The 16,364-nt window shown below is 36.0% G+C and overlaps 1 protein-coding gene across 1 annotated transcript in view; it reads right to left on the reverse strand.

Moving 5' to 3' along the window:
* Positions 1 to 3,357: 3,357 nt before the first annotated feature.
* The window catches only part of LOC106881716 (SH3 and PX domain-containing protein 2B-like), an 86,184-nt gene continuing 73,177 nt past the window's right edge, over positions 3,358 to 16,364 (reverse strand). The window contains exons 2-3 of the mRNA XM_052973917.2: positions 14,705 to 14,802; positions 3,358 to 8,889 (exon numbers count right to left, since the gene is read on the reverse strand). Coding sequence (XP_052829877.1) covers positions 8,764 to 8,889; positions 14,705 to 14,802 — 224 coding nt within the window. The 3' untranslated portion in view covers positions 3,358 to 8,763. The remainder of the gene's footprint in view (positions 8,890 to 14,704; positions 14,803 to 16,364) is intronic.

The following is a 16,364-nucleotide window of genomic DNA, read 5'->3' on the forward strand; positions in this document are numbered from 1 at the left end:
CTTTTTGTATTTTGTTTTTAATTAAACCTAAGCCACAGCATTGGTGTAAAGCGGGATGATGACCAAATGATGCTACACCAGTCATCAGTCATCAGTCCAGCTTCCTCATCACTTCCAGTACTGAACAATATGATGCTAATAAGAAAACTCATCAATCTTGACAATCTAGACATCAAGTGACAACTGTGACCAGTAATTATCAGTTTGACCCAGTCCCAGCACTAATTAGCTTGATCATGTTAATTAGGTTAGATTCATAGAAATAAGGACTGAAGAGATTGAAACGGAAATGTTGATGGGAAGTATTGCAGCTGCTGGAATGGTAAGTTACCTTATTCCAAACTTTCTCTGGACAGGTATTTCAATAGCATTCTAGAAGACAGGCTGGTGTTGGGGACATTAAGCTGACCATTCCACTGACTGGTGTCAGCCTGGACATTCAACACCATATCACGGTGCAATGATTGACCCCTTAAAATATTTACATCTTATGTAGGATAACATTTGTAGAATTATCGGTCAACAGCAGTGGAATGTTAGGTGAAGAAAAAGAAGAATTTACTGTTTCTTATTACCAATTCTTGCTATTGTCACGAAATACATGGATTCTTCATTATTGCTTCTATAGACCCATCAGGGTCATCGATGAGTTCATTGTGAAGCAAGACATAGGACCGCCTGTGTAATTTGGTGAGAAACAAAACACTACGAAGGGTCTTTTTATTTGTAAATACTTATTATATTTAGTTTATTTGATGGGTTTCATATTTTTCACTGGTCTACAGCAGCAGCAACAACAACATAGATATCACACACACACACACGTGTCTGTGTGTATCAATAGGACATTTTGGTTTGGTTAAAAGATGGAAGGACAAAAGTTTGTGTGATGTTCCAAATCAAAATATTTCTGGTTAACAAAGACATTGCTGTTGAAACAACAGTAGAACGCTATTCAAATCAAGTTTGTTGTGTCAGACATGGTTGTGTGTGTGCCAACCTCCTCCCAAAATGCTTGTTTACAACACTAGCATTTAATGAGTCTACTGGGTCTGTTGTTTTTGCTGGTTTGAGTGGTCAGTTCTTTGCTGCGGTCATCAATCTTTGACAGAATCCTGTTTGTTTTATTCAGTTATTTTGATGTCTGAAGACGGTGATTCAGGTTCAATTCTATGGCAAGAAGTTAGTATTTGGCAAATATTCCTGCTACACACACACACACATATATTAGTGAGGCACAGCTTTAGTTGTGTGGTTGAGAAGTTTGCTTCCCAACCCTATGGATTTCGGTTGAGTGTCTTCTATAGCCCTAGGCTGAGCAAAGTCTTGGCAGTAGATTTAGTAGAAGGAAGCTGAAAGAATCATGTGTTTGCGATTCCTGGTGTTGACACTGCTTGAGAGCTGTCTTCATAAAAGATTTGTAGTCACCTGTGAAAAATATTTGGCCATTGGGAAATATTACTTTGCTTGGAAACAAGAATGGCATTTGGCCATAGAAAATGCTCCCCAATAAAATCCATCAATGAAGATGATGTCTGGTGAGAATGTTTTTGAAGGTGACATGAGTAGGATGGTTTGACAGCATCCAACAACTTATTCGACCATTTTTGGCTCCAATGTCTGTTGTGGCATGGATTCTATGACCGAATATCCTTCCTAACACCAATCACTTTACTCTTTAACCCTTTCAATTCCAACCCCTTGCTTCCTGTTAAAAAGTGAAATTAAAGTCTTCCATCAAAATTTTGAGTTATGTTCCAAACACCAGCTTAATAATAATAATAATAATGTTACAAAATTCTTTCTGAAAATTAATTGAAGCAAAAGCATTGAATAGAAATATTGTTACAAAAGAGTTAGAGTTATCTAAAGACTGCATTTCCAAAGAAATAACAAGAGTTAATAAGCAAAAACCAAAACTAATTCATTGAAATAAATTCATTTATTCATTTTTTTTTTTCTCTAAAATGTACAGAATATTACAGTTTGTGGGAATAAAGGGGCAAAACAAATCCGGACTTTTGACAGAGGTTCACAACGATAAAGAACAGTGTGATTAGATTTGGAATCAATCCAGAAAAGACACAAAAAAAAAAATGGTAAGTTGTGTGTTGGGTTCATTTGTCTTAAAGACTGAGAAGACAACACTTTATTCTAACAGACTTTAACTTTACATAAAATGATTCAGGTGTCGTATCACAGTTGAAAAAAGTGCTTTTGGCTTCAGTGTAACAAGCCATAAAAAAAGATGGTGAGGAAGTTTAGGGGGAGGTGAAGAGGATTATAAATTGGAAACAGTTTGGTTTTCAGCTCAAGGAGGAGTCAGATAATGTTGTTGCATAACAAAATCTAGAAATGAGGGGTGGGTGTGAAGCGTTACCAAATACTGTTTCATATATTAAAAGTTTTACATTAATAATTTACAAAATATATTTAGATATGGTTAATTAAAACTTGCAAATGTCACTAGTTGTTTCAATACAACAAAACTGAAATTACTTTAATTTTTTGCCATTTTTTGGTTCCTTCTGTGATACAAACTTATTGCATCACAGAAAATATTGAAAAGGAAGACTTAAATGAAGTTTTTCAATTTGAGATTTTTGTTTTTCTGTTTTAATGAATGGCAACAATTCCATTGAGGATTCTTCAGTGTTAACAATAAGATTAGGAAGTCATTCCATTGAGATGACAACACCACAGGAATGACGATGGTAAGAAAATAATTTACAGTTTGCTCTGTGGATTTATATAATACAACAACCCAATGATATACAATGTGTGGGGGGGCATTGTTTTGAATCAACAGACATAGACAACATCAGAGGTACCAGAAGTAAGGTACTCTCTTTCTTCATATATATATATATATGTGTGTGTGTGTGTATTAATTTTTACAAAGAAAAGGCTGAAGGTTGACATCAATGAGATGATGGCTTAGCTAGCTGAAACTTCAAAGTCACTGTCAACCTTTTCCTTGTAAAAGTTTAACAAACAAACAAACAAACATAATACATTCTACTAAAAAGGATTGAGTTTCAGCTTCATCTGAAATTGTATACATGTAACTCTTCACATCAGAACGGACATAGTATATATATATATATAGACATAGTATATACATACATATATATATATATATATATATATATAGACATATGCATTCATACATACATATATATATATATATATATATATATAGACATATGCATTCATACATACATATACACACACATATATATATATATATACACACACATGTATACCTCAATATATATACATGCATATATATACATACACAATTCAGAAGCAATGACAGTAAACAATCTATTAAATATTTTGAATCGTTCGTTTGTCCACTCGTTCTAATACTTTTACATTCTCATATAACCATTTCCTCAGCAAAAGAGAATCGAAATACAAGAAGTCAATCCCACCCTTATGTACCCGGGTGTCATGCTCCACTTCCACTGTACAACTGTTTTTCCATACTAGCAATGGTAAAAAGAACATAAAACTAACAAACACGTGTTTACACACACCAGAACTTGAGAAATTGTTTATAAAATATTTACTTCCACCAGCTGACATGTTTCATTAACACAAGGCATTAATGTAACTTACATACAACTAAGTCTTTGTCAAATCCTCAGAGATGTGTGATTTTTATAGGTAACTCTACTGGATTTATTTATTTCATTTTAAAGTTACACGCCTCTGATCATTTGACAATGTCTTGATTATATATTTAAATATCTTGTAAGTAAGGTCCCATGTTTCTGTCTCTCTCTCTCTCTCACACACACACACACAGAGTAATGCGTCTATATCAATATTCAGAAAAATCAATCAACTAAGAATAGTCATTAGTTTAAAAATTCCATTTTGCTTAAATCTTTAATAGAAATATAGAAATGTCCATTGGTTAATTTGTAGTGAAACGTTTTGAGAAAATATCATTATTATCTATATATCTACATATTATAGAGGGGCTAGTGTAAATACATTTTGATTGGGGGTGGATTTGGTTCAAACCAATCAATGTTTGAATCTTTCTTGATGATATTTTTCATTCAAGAATTTCAGAATTTTGGAAATCCAAATTGGAATTGAATTTAGTTTCAATCTAGAAAGAAATATTGGAGTTTCAATGCTAGAATCTCCAATTTATGACTTGAAAATCTTTGTTGACACTAATCAACATGACAATTAATTAACATGTATTTGATATCAATCAAATGCTGTTGCAGGTTGAGAGAAGATGAACGATTTTGATTAAATATTCCAGCTGAAACTCTAAAATTTATGAAACAACAAAATGCTTGTTTATATTTCTCCTGTTGATGGCTGGAATTGGCAAAAATAATTTTGACCCCATTTTTCAGTTCTTTGACTGGAAACAGTTCGTCTGTTCCAGCTTTTTGTCACCATTATGTTAATAAAGATATTTTACTGATAAAGAGGGTTTTCAGAGTCAATCTGAAGAAGTTGGTGCTTCAATCACTGATTTGGGGTGAAGCTTAAACACTTCTGCTGATTCTCACTGATACCAGATCAGTCGACATTGTGGAGGGGGGGACAGGATGTTGGTTGGCAGGCATCAAACCCCAAAATACCAGTGATTGATGGTTAGGATCCTCTTCACAGAAGAGATAACAGTAAAATAATGGCAAACAGGCTAAATCCAAGAACTTCATAATCTAGAGAGTTACCAATAATGGCAACTCTTGAAATGATATGGCATCGAGGATTAATGAAACTTCCTGGGCCATAATGTCACAGTTGGAGAAATAAAACAGCTAAAGCAACAAACACATTCATTAGTCGTACATAAAAAAGGTTAATTAAAAAAAATTAGGGTCACCAGTGTTGGCAGTCAATGTTGAGAAGTAAAACGGACAAAATTCCTGACAGAAAAGCCTAAGAAATGAAGAAAGATTTAAATGCAAGAGAAATATGTGTGAGATGACAGCAGAGATCTGATGAAAGTGTTTCTATCAAAGAAATGTTATGAATGAACTAATTCGTAATATCAGATGGGTTGACATTGTAAATAACCTTTATATATATATCTATCTGTACGTTGATCTTGAAACAATTTTAAAGACAACAGTTTTTCAGGTAGATTTAGCATAAGAATCTCTTGGAAAATAAAAGTTGTTTTGAATTCTCAATGCAAGATTTCTAGACCTTCAAATCGTGTTCCTTGCATGAATTATAAAGAATAACTTCACAGTTCCAAACAGGTTTGCAATGTTTTTTCTTAATTAAATATTAAACTAGAGACTTTGGTTGGCTCTTCTCATATAGTTCTGGGTTTATTGGAATCTGCAATGGTTGGTGCCAAGTAATGTTGATTAAAGGCAGCAGCAGCTGAGGGTCATTTTGAATGGAACTAAGACCATCCCTTAAATATCTATGGTCACCAATTAACAGTGACCATTGTGATAAAAAGGAAATTGACGCGATAGAAAATGTTAAATACATTGATATTACTGAATGCTAATCAAAGAAAAATATATTGGTCAGACTCAATAAATTCAAAGGTAATTCTTAAATGCTTAGACCAATGGTTCCCAACCGATTTTTGGCCCTGCCCCACCGAATCATTTCTAAACTCCTGATGCCTCTGCTTGTGATATCTAATTTTTGTTATTCAAACTATGGTCAATGTTGACAATGTTACTCGGACACAGAATTTAAAAAAAATAGTGCAACAAACGTAAAAAAAAAGGTGTAGGAAACACATTTGTAATTACCTCCATGTTTTGCACATAACCACTAAAATCAAAGGAAATAATCTTTATTTCCTCTTTAGAGACATCAGATCTTATGAACAGATGAAAACGATCTGTTGTCTCTAAAGTGTCAAATTTTATAAGTCATTCTCGAATTGCCTCCTTTCTCTTATTGGTATACTAAACATTGTGTACAGAAGGTATAAATTCAACTTAACCCTACGCATGCCTCACCAAAATACTACCATGCCCCACCAGTGGGAATCTCGGGCTTAGACCAATGAAATGCTGCAGCAGAATTGTACGAATGGCTTTGAGAGTCGACAAAAGTAAAAAGTCTTGTGAAACACTTTAAGTCATCACTTGTGTATGAAAAAATAGCCTGGATTCTCTATTAGGGACAATTTGAGGAAAAGGACCAGAATATTCTGGAGGAACAACAATTCTTTTAGTTCTACTATGACTGATTTCATAGGAACAGGAAAACCAAGGCAAATGAAATTGGTGTGGCACCCATCCATCAGCCCTTGCCGGGGTCATAAGTGAAGGGAGTGCATAGATATATAATGCTGCTTTGATTGCTTAGCAACCACACGGTGTTATAGATGCATGCATACATTATATATGATTGCTAAACTAAACACTTTTGATTTTAGCCAAAGGAGAGGGGGGGGGGGGCATTAAAACTGAAAGAATATTTTTTTTAAAAAGTAAATATAGAATAGTGAAATATTGTAGGGGTCATGACCTTCCCAAAATACAGAAAAATATTTTGTATAAAACAAATATTCAAGGAAATGGAAAAAAAAAAGATTTTTTTCTATTTTGTTTGTTTGGAAAATGGTTGTTCTTTTGTGAGAAAATACTGAAAAACTTTATCAAACAAAATTCCAAATACTGAGATTTTATTTTACAGAAATTCCTCAAGTTTTGTTTTGGTTCTGGAAAAATCTAAACATTTTGGTAGAGATTCTCAGTAATAATTCCTTCTGCTTGATGCCAATAACGATTGTAGGAGCAAATAAACAAGACATAATTTTCTGAGAGATTAACAGACTTAAGAATGACGAATTCTAAGCAAAAAAGGTTTTCGGTTGTTTTTCCACAATTTTGGTGGAGCTGGAATATTTTTCAGAGTTTCCAATAAATATTTTAATGGAACAATTAGTTGCAGGAATCAAGACATTGAAAGATATAAAGAAATCAATAAACTTTAACCCTTCCCTCCACCTACCCCAAACATTTTGAAGACAAAATAAGAAGAAAAAAAAAAAACTGAAATTTTCCAGTGGGGGGGGGGGGTGATGTCTGAGTTTATTTGTTGGACAAAACAAATGTTAAAGGGAAAAAAAAAAGAGTCTGTTGATAGTTGATAAGATTATTCAGTAACCTTCAGAGAATCTTTCGTACTAAGGAAGACTTTATTAATACGTTGGGTGAGGGTGGGGTGTGAACGGATCTATAGAGAAAATGGGTGAGAACAGTGTTGAGCGAGAAGGGGGGGGGGGGGACAAGAACCAGGTCTGAGTTTGTCTGTGGGGATTTTCTATCGGCTTAGATTTTAGTCATTCATCTTTTTTTCTATGAACACAATAGAGTGGTATTACTTTTTTAAAAACTTGGTGAGTTGACTTTATGCATCTCAATTGCTATGCAGATGAGTCACTGCCTGTTGCTATAGTGATGAGTCATTCAAACTCACTTTTTGTTTTTACTAACAACGTGTTAGAAATAAGATCAACGAACACAGATTTAATTAATTAACAACAGCAGTAATTACAGATTTAATTTATTCTGTTTGTTTTATATTGTTGCTGTATTTTTCGTCAACAATATTCGGCAATTATTGTTTGAATTGAAAGTAATTAAAAGGTGAAAGAAAGAATATGTTGCAATATTTTGGTTTATTGTGATGGCAGCTGACAATTAATAAATATTACCTATTGAGGATTTGACAGTCAGGCAGTGAATATTGGTAATTTGAGGGGGGGGGGAATTCCTATTTTGTTTTTGTTTTTTTAAATTCCACAACAATTATTAATTTATCAGAAAATGCTTGAGGTTGGAATAAATTGGAAACATTGGTAGGGATGTGTGTGTGTGTGTGTAGGAGGTGGTTTAAGAGATACTGAGAAGAGCAGCAGAAGTAGAAGACAGCGGAGATGAAAGTGGAATAAAATATCTTCTCTCAGTCGGAAGATTCCTGGAGAAAGGAACAAGGAAAATAAAGAGGAACAAAAGAAGAAAATTAATATCTTCTGTCAGAAATAAAACAACAAAAAAAAGAAAACAAGACATCAAGATTGTCTGGTTTGACCATGTCACTCACACTCACACATATATACGTACACTCTCACTCGATTAGTTTAAAGTTAACATACAAGAAGAGTGCAATCACAAAATGATAGACATTAACTGGATGTCGTTTTATAAATACAAAGATTCAAAGTGAAGACAAAACACATTTGGGTGCATGGATTGGGGGGGGGGGGGTTAGTAGGTTTAGTGAAGGTGACTTCCCTTCAGACAACATTTGGTGAAATTCCCTTACAGTGGTGTTGACCAGTTGTTTCCGTTACAGCTGATGAGGATGCTGATGGTGATGGATGAGAGCAATGAAGATATTTTAATGATGTTTACAATAGTTGACAAACCAGATTTCAAAGGTTAAAAAAACAAAGTCACCAAAGAAGACAAATAAGATTTCAATTCTTTTACTCTATGTATAAATGTATGTATATATGTTTGTATATACACACAATTTTCTCTTGTTTAGAGAAATTCATAGAGATATTTTTCTCAGATCTTAAGATTAAAAAAAAAAAACAAAAAGGATAACAACAAAAACAATATTATTATTATTATTATTATATGTATACAAAAAAAAAAATAATAATAAACTGAATTCAACAGTTTTTCACGTCTTCTTTAGAACCGTACCGAATTTTTAGTAGCAATAGCAGCTAGAGCCAGGTCTGTTCCTTGTTTTATGTACATCAACAGCAGAGAGTGTCTTGTATGTTGTTCATGTGTAGGCATCATATTCATCCATCTCATAGAAGTCTGTGGTTTCCAAAGGTTCTCTCATCGGTGGAATTGGGTCATGCGAACGGGCTTCAAAGAACTCAACAATAACTGGACTACTGGACATCTAAAACAAGAAAAATCAAACAAATCAGTAGAAATGGTGCCAGAATTGATATTCTTCAATAAAATAGATACAATGAATAGGGGAAGGTGCGGCTGTTTGGTAAGAAGCTTGCTTCCCCTCCTTGGAACCACTTCCCTTGCCCTCTCCCTATTCATCATTCCTTACAATTTTATTATTTACTGAATACCCCATCCCATTTCTGCCATCAATGGGAACACCCAATTTTGTTTGTCACTATATCCACCCCTATGTGTCTCTGACCTCCAGCTCTGTCCGTGTGCATCTGTTCTCTACTCCACATGTCATCCTGTCATCCATTTCTCATTTGTCTATGGGTTTTATTCTCCTCTTGCTCCCCATCCCCATTTTTATATGTTTCACCCTTTAACCTCCTCCTCCTCTCTTATTTTCTTTCATCATTGCCCACTCCTCCACCCATTCACCTCTCCCATCTGTCATTCACCCAACCATCCTCCCCCTTCCCTCTCCATCCACCTTCTACCTCGCTCGGACATCCTGATACCTCATCGCCACCCTCCTTTCTTGCTGAGGTAGGCATATACTTCCCCCAACAGCAGGGCACCCATTCCCATCCCCGCAACATCGAGCACAAAGCCGCCTCCCACCATTCTGTCAATGGGGTCTTATCCCTTGATCCACCTGGTGAGCTCACTAATGCTGGTGCCATCCACTACACACTGCAGGAAGGGCACCCAACTAGAGAAACTGTGCCAAAGCAGACATTGGAGTCCACCCCTCTGGCTCACTGGATCTTGTCAAACTGTCCAATCCAAACCAGAATGGAAGATGGAGACTAATCAGTGTAATTTGGTTGTTATTTCTAGCAAGTTCTTATGGTGGTGTTCTGTGTCAGATATAAACAGTACAGAGCAATGCTGATCCGTAAATACATTTGGAAGAATCTGATGATATGGAAAGGGACCAGTTTCCAAAAATGAAAGAATCAATGGAGGAGTTTTTTAATGCAAGGAAACTGAAGTGTTCAAAAAAGAAAGAAGCCAAAATGGAAACAATATTTGATGCAGCAGCAGAGTGATGTAACTTGCCTAAGAAAACAATGGGCTTTATTATAATAATACATTAAATTAGGCTCAACACCAACAGGTTTAACCCTTTTGATACCAACTCGGCTGAAACCGTCTCTGGCTCTGCAGTTCTCAAGATCTTCCACCAAACCTAAGTCACAATTTATGTTCCTAACACTAGCTTAATGACAACTAAGTTATTTTACTAAATTCTTTGTTATATTTAAAGAAACACAGAGCATCTCAACAGGAATATGGTAATAGAAGGGTTAAAATATATAATAGAGAAACAATTCTTAACCCTTGCGATACCAACCTGGCTGAAACCGGATCTGGTTATGTAGTACAAATATCTTGTTTTCATAAGTTCTGAATTAAAATCTTCCACCAAACCTTAGTCACAATTTATGTTCCTAACACTAGCTTAATGACAACTAAGTTATTTTACTAAATTCTTTGTTATATTTAAAGAAACACAGAGCATCTCAACAGGAATATGGTAATAGAAGGGTTAAAATATATAATAGAGAAACAATTCTTAACCCTTGCGATACCAACCTGGCTGAAACCGGATCTGGTTATGTAGTACAAATATCTTGTTTTCATAAGTTCTGAATTAAAATCTTCCACCAAACCTTAGTCACAATTTATGTTCCTAACACTAGATTAATGATAACAAAGTTATTTTACTAAATTCTTTGTTATATTTAAAATTAATTGAAAGGAACACAGAGCATCTCTACAGAAATATGGTAACAAAAGGTGAAACTAAGTCAGACTCAATAATCCACACATTTAGACTGAGTGAGATTCAACACTCAACATATTAAAACTGAGTTGTGCTCAACAACTAACATATCTCTGCTCTCCAACTCATCTATTCATACCTTATGTTTTCACAGAAGTGAGCAGCAAACGTACAGGGAAACTCCCCCAATCCCTACCCCCTATCGTAGTTTTATTCTGCTACTAATTAGTGTCTGCAATTGCAGAAGAGAGTCTTGACGTAAGAAGCAGTGAGTTGGTTGGTTGGTTGGGGTTAAACCCAAAGAATCGGCCCAAACAGCTGCCGAAAACGGATTTTTAAAAAATGAAAACAAATATACAAAGAAGAAGAAGAGAAAAATATTTGTGTAGAAAATAAATGGAGGGGGAGGAGGCAATAACATTCCTTGTCTCTATAAAATGAAGATAGAAAGGAGTGGCTAGGTTTATTTATAGTAACAACACTTTACCTGGAGACCTGTCTACACACCTTTCTGCTATATTTTTAGTTCTACGCCTGATGCTTAGAATGGCTTCTGTGAATAGAATATGCTGAGATATTTTAGGAACACCAAGTTATAGTCTTTCAGTTTGGGATTTGGTTGGCAAGATTCTTGATATGAACTCGTGTGTTGAAACAGATTTTGTTGTATCTTGGGAGGGTCACTATGCCAATAATAAACACACCCACACTGGTTCTGTTTAACTTCTTTTATTATCATCATTATTATCATTATCAGTCAACTAGTTAAGCCTTTAACCAATTAACTAAATAATTGTTTGATTAATAATTCCGTCCATCAATCAGCTAGGTTTGTCAGAGTCACCTTAGACAGACATGGAGTAGGGAAGGTGGGGGTAGGGTGGGGCATGTCATTGATGAGGTTATGACTAATAAAGGACTGATGAACTAAGATGATTGATTATCTGAAAACAATTAAACCATCAGTTAATTGGTTAAATGATTAACCTACTGACTAATAAAAGAAGTGAAATAGAACCAGTGCATGTGTGTGTGTGTGTATTATTGGTATAATGATCCTCCCAAGACACAAGTTATATTATTTCAATCACAAACCCGTTACTGAATGACAGTTATTTCCTTTGCTATTATAGTTTACAAGAACCAGAATGCCTGTAACCAAGGTGGACTCAAAGCAAAAAATTTTCTGAATTTCTGTGGAATTATCATTATGCATGGCTTACTGCTCTCATCTTGGTTGCCATAGTTACGCTGTTTAGGCAGTTCTATCCTGCAACCTTCTTCAGGTGTGTGTTGTGTTCAATAACGTTGTCAAAATGTCAAATTAAACCCTTTCTTCTCTTCAAATCATAGTGGGGTGGAATGGCCTCACGTTTCATTGTCCAGGGAAACGGTTTATTACTTCATTGGTCAATTTGTCTTGTTTTCATAAGTCTTGAATTAAAATCTTCCACCAAACCTTAGTCACAATTTATGTTCCTAACACTAGCTGAATGATAACGAAGTTATTTTACTAAATTCTTTGTTTTATTTAGAATTAATTGAAAGAAACACAGAGCATCTCTACAGAAATACAGTAACGAAAGGGTTAAGCAAGTCAAGGACCTTCTGTGATTCCTCACTCTGAATCTCAACAACGGCGTTAAAACAGCAACCTTTGAGCTGTATTTTCATCTTGGGGAAGAAATGGAAGTCCACAGATGCTAAATCTGGCAAATAAGGGTGGGTGTGGAAGTGATACCATGGTGGTTTTTGGTGAGAAACTCACAAGTGATGAGAACTCAAATGAAGAATCCAATCAGTTTGTGCTCCACTGATCCGGTCGTTTTCACCAAATAACCTCCTTCGAATGCTTCAAAACGTCACAGTAGAACTCTCAATTAACAGTCTGGCCCCGGGGGGGGGGGGGAAGAAATTCTTAATGCCCAATATCACATTTCCAGGGGTGATGCTTGTGGCAGGTCTTCCAAATTGTATGACACACTAAATGTGACAAGGATGGCCCCTTTTGAATTGCAGGTACCACTCGTTTTTACCAGCTGAGTGGAGCAATGTGAAATGAAGTGCCTTGCTCAAGAACACAACACACTGCTAAGTATCAAACCCACAACCACACAATCTTGAGCCAAATATCCAAACCACTAAGGCCACATGCCTTCACTTGTCTGTGGAATACTCAGTCACTTAGACACAAAGTCAGAGAGCAGCTAATTAAGTTCATTAATGAGCAGTTAATGAGGTTCATTAAACAAACGAATCCTCATTGAAATTGACAAAGTTTCATCAATCCACTTTGATGGCATCATCATCATCATCATCATCATTTAACATCCATTTTTCTATGCTTGCATGGATCAGACAAATTTTCCATGTCCGGATGCTTTTCCTGTTGCCAACCCTCATATGTCTCCCCATACCTGGACAGACAACTTTTCCACAGCAGACTGGAAACAAGCAACACCACTTGTATGTCGGTGATGCTCATTTACAACCACCACATGACACACACACACACACACACACACACACACGCACGTGTGCATGGATGGGTGAGTGAGTTGTATACATAGACACATACACGATCCTGTAGCATTTTTATACACTTCCAGGTTTATGTTTAAGTATTTGTCATGTGTGAATATCATCATCATCATCGTTTAACGTCCGCTTTCCCTGCTGGCATGGGTTGGACGGTTTGACAGAGGGCCGGCGAGCCAGAAGGCTGCACCAGGCCCCAATCTGATCTGGCAAGGTTTCTACAGCTGGATGCCCTTCCTAACGCCAACCATTCTGAGAGTGTAGTGGGTGCTTTTATGTGCCACTGGCACAAGGGCCAGTCAGACAGTACTGGCAACGGCCACGGTTGGACAGTTATTTTTTAATCCCCAAAATAACTGTCCAACCATACTCCTCCTTGTTGACTCACAAGCAGAGGTGATCATTAAATTTGTAGATTTATTCAGGAAATATCTCACAATCTTGTTCCCCCATTATTTCTCTAAGAATCAAACACCAGCTTTATTCTACTGGCACCGTTATTAACAGTCCACTCCTTCAACAATATACTTTATCGTTTCTCAGCTTTCATCAAATATACATTACGGATTCAAAATTGCTGTCAAATATAAGCACCAACTCCGAGCATATTTTCTACTTACCTCTCTACCTTTCTGTCCATCTATCATTTAACATCTGTTTTCCATGCTGGCATGGGTTGGAGGGTTTGACCAGAACTGTCGAGCTGAACAGCTGCACCAGACTCCATGTCTGATTTCACTTGGTTTCTCCGGTTCGATGCCGTTCCCCAACACCAAACACTTCACAGAGTGTGCCAGGTGCTTGAGAGCTTTTTACACAGCACCTGTACAGGACTCTTGCAGATCCATCCTCTTCACCAGGGGAAGTGGTTTTAATACTCCTGCAGTGGAGTACAGGTCTTCCTGAGTACAGCAAGGCCCCAGGTATCTCAGGCCTTTGTGATCTTGCCTGAAAGGTTCAGCATCCTTAGGCTGTCCTTCAGTACTTTGTCCCACATCTTCTTGGGTTCTCCTTTTCCACAGGTTCCATCCACTTTAAGAGATCAGTGCTTCTTTATAGAGCTGTCAGCATCCACGCACAACCTGATGGCATCATAAGTCACTACACAGACAAGACAACCAATGACTTCAAGGGAAAAATATATTCACTTCTTCAGGTGCAGGGACAGAGATTGGGGATTCTGGGATCAATGAAATGGCTTACTTAGCCACATAAAGCATCACTAATAGGGACCCACCTGAACCCATAATTGACAATAGTGCCTCTGTGAGAAACTGCATACAGTCCACCAGCCAGCAGTATCCAGCAAGAGAAAGAAAAAGTATCTAATTGCTACCATCAGAGGTACATCTGGTTAATGAACTTCAAGCCTTTGGATACACCACCCAAAGCCCAGCCAATCCACACCACAATGGGAGGGTAGACAAGATCTGCTGCCAAAACTGAGCAAGAGCTAAACAACAACAACAACAACATCACTAACCTGTGGATGCATCAACAAAATCTCTTTTACAAATTTGTGTAATTCCAATTCTCGGCTTTCAGCTAATTTGCGATCATTTTTACGGAAAAATTTGCGTCCTACAAAAAGCAAAAGAGAAAGAGAGAAAAATACATCATTAAAATAATTAAAGTTTTAGCAAAAATATAACTGAAATGAATAAAAAAAAAGTTTAATTAAATTTGTGAAATAATTATGTCCCAAACGCATATTCCATATACGGTAATATGACACTGCTCATCATTAACTTTATGGAAGCAAATTAGCTAAGCATTTTTAATTAATTATTATCAGACTACTGTAGTTAAGACCTTAATTGCTATTTAAATGAGAAACTAATTTGAAATTCCTTTTCAATATTACAACATTCACACTCACTTTCACCTAATGCTCAAAGTGACCTTTAACAAAAAAGCTGTTTTGTGTGTGTGTATGTGTGTGTGTGTGCATATGTATATATGGATGTGTGTATGTATATATATATAACTAGCAGAAATACCCGGCGTTGCCCGGGTTAAAGAGAATAATGAAATCTAAAAACGCCGTCTAGACTACGCATCATCTTTATATATAGATATGTATATACACACACGCACCCAAACACACGTATATATATGTATATCAATATAAATATATGAAAGTCAATGAAGTTTCGTAAAAGAAGGTGATCATGTACATACTTTCTTGCTGTTGTGATTATAACACCTCATTGTAAACTATGTTCCTTGTTTTCCCTTGTGGAGCATATACAAATAGGTTTTTTGTTGCTGCCCACTCTTGAGCAGCCAACATACAGTTGTCCATGTGAGAAGCAGGGCTCTTCCAAGAGAAAACCAGCAACAGACAGTGTTTGACCCTGATATTTGTTTATGGACATGGCAAAAGTCACACGAAGGGGGAATTGTAGTCTTCTGAATGTAAAAGGAATGTCTGCTCCTGATAGAGTAAGAGGAATTCTTGGCATAAAGACGTCATCCCCTTTTGCACATCCAGAAAGAATGGTAGCCTCGATAACGTGTGACATCATTTTCTAAATAATGCTCATCTGTTATGTTCGGGTTAAAATTTCATCAACATCAAAAATATATGAATTTTCATGGGAGTTATGGCCGTTATGCAAAGGATATAATTTCCAAATTTCATAAAGATCCATTCAGTACTTTTGACGTAGTTTTGGATAAGAAAACAAATGACTAATGTGTGTGTTTGTGTGCATGTGTATGTGTGTGTGATGGGTGTATATATGTATAGATATCTGTATGCATGTATATATGTATATATGTGTACATATTACATGTACATCTATATATATATATATATACATCTACACATATGTATACATATACATGTATGTATAGATCTATATATATATACATATACGTGTACATCTATATGTATACATATACATCTCTCTCTCTCTCTCTCTCTCTGAAAGTATCTGTCATTACAGTATCGAAATGGTGTACATATACATCTCTCTCTCTCTCTCTCTTTCTCTCTCTGTGAAAGTATCTGTCACTACAGTATTGAAATGTGATTGTTTCAGTTAGTGGAATAGTTTCATTTTTAAAGTGAAAGTATTTGACACGAGTGTTTTTGTTTCACTTTTGATACGTAATACTTAAATAGTGGAGGAGATATT

Source organism: Octopus bimaculoides, chromosome 1 (genome assembly GCF_046866305.1).
Source record: "Octopus bimaculoides isolate indiv1 chromosome 1, ASM4686630v1, whole genome shotgun sequence".
NCBI lineage: Eukaryota > Metazoa > Mollusca > Cephalopoda > Octopoda > Octopodidae > Octopus > Octopus bimaculoides.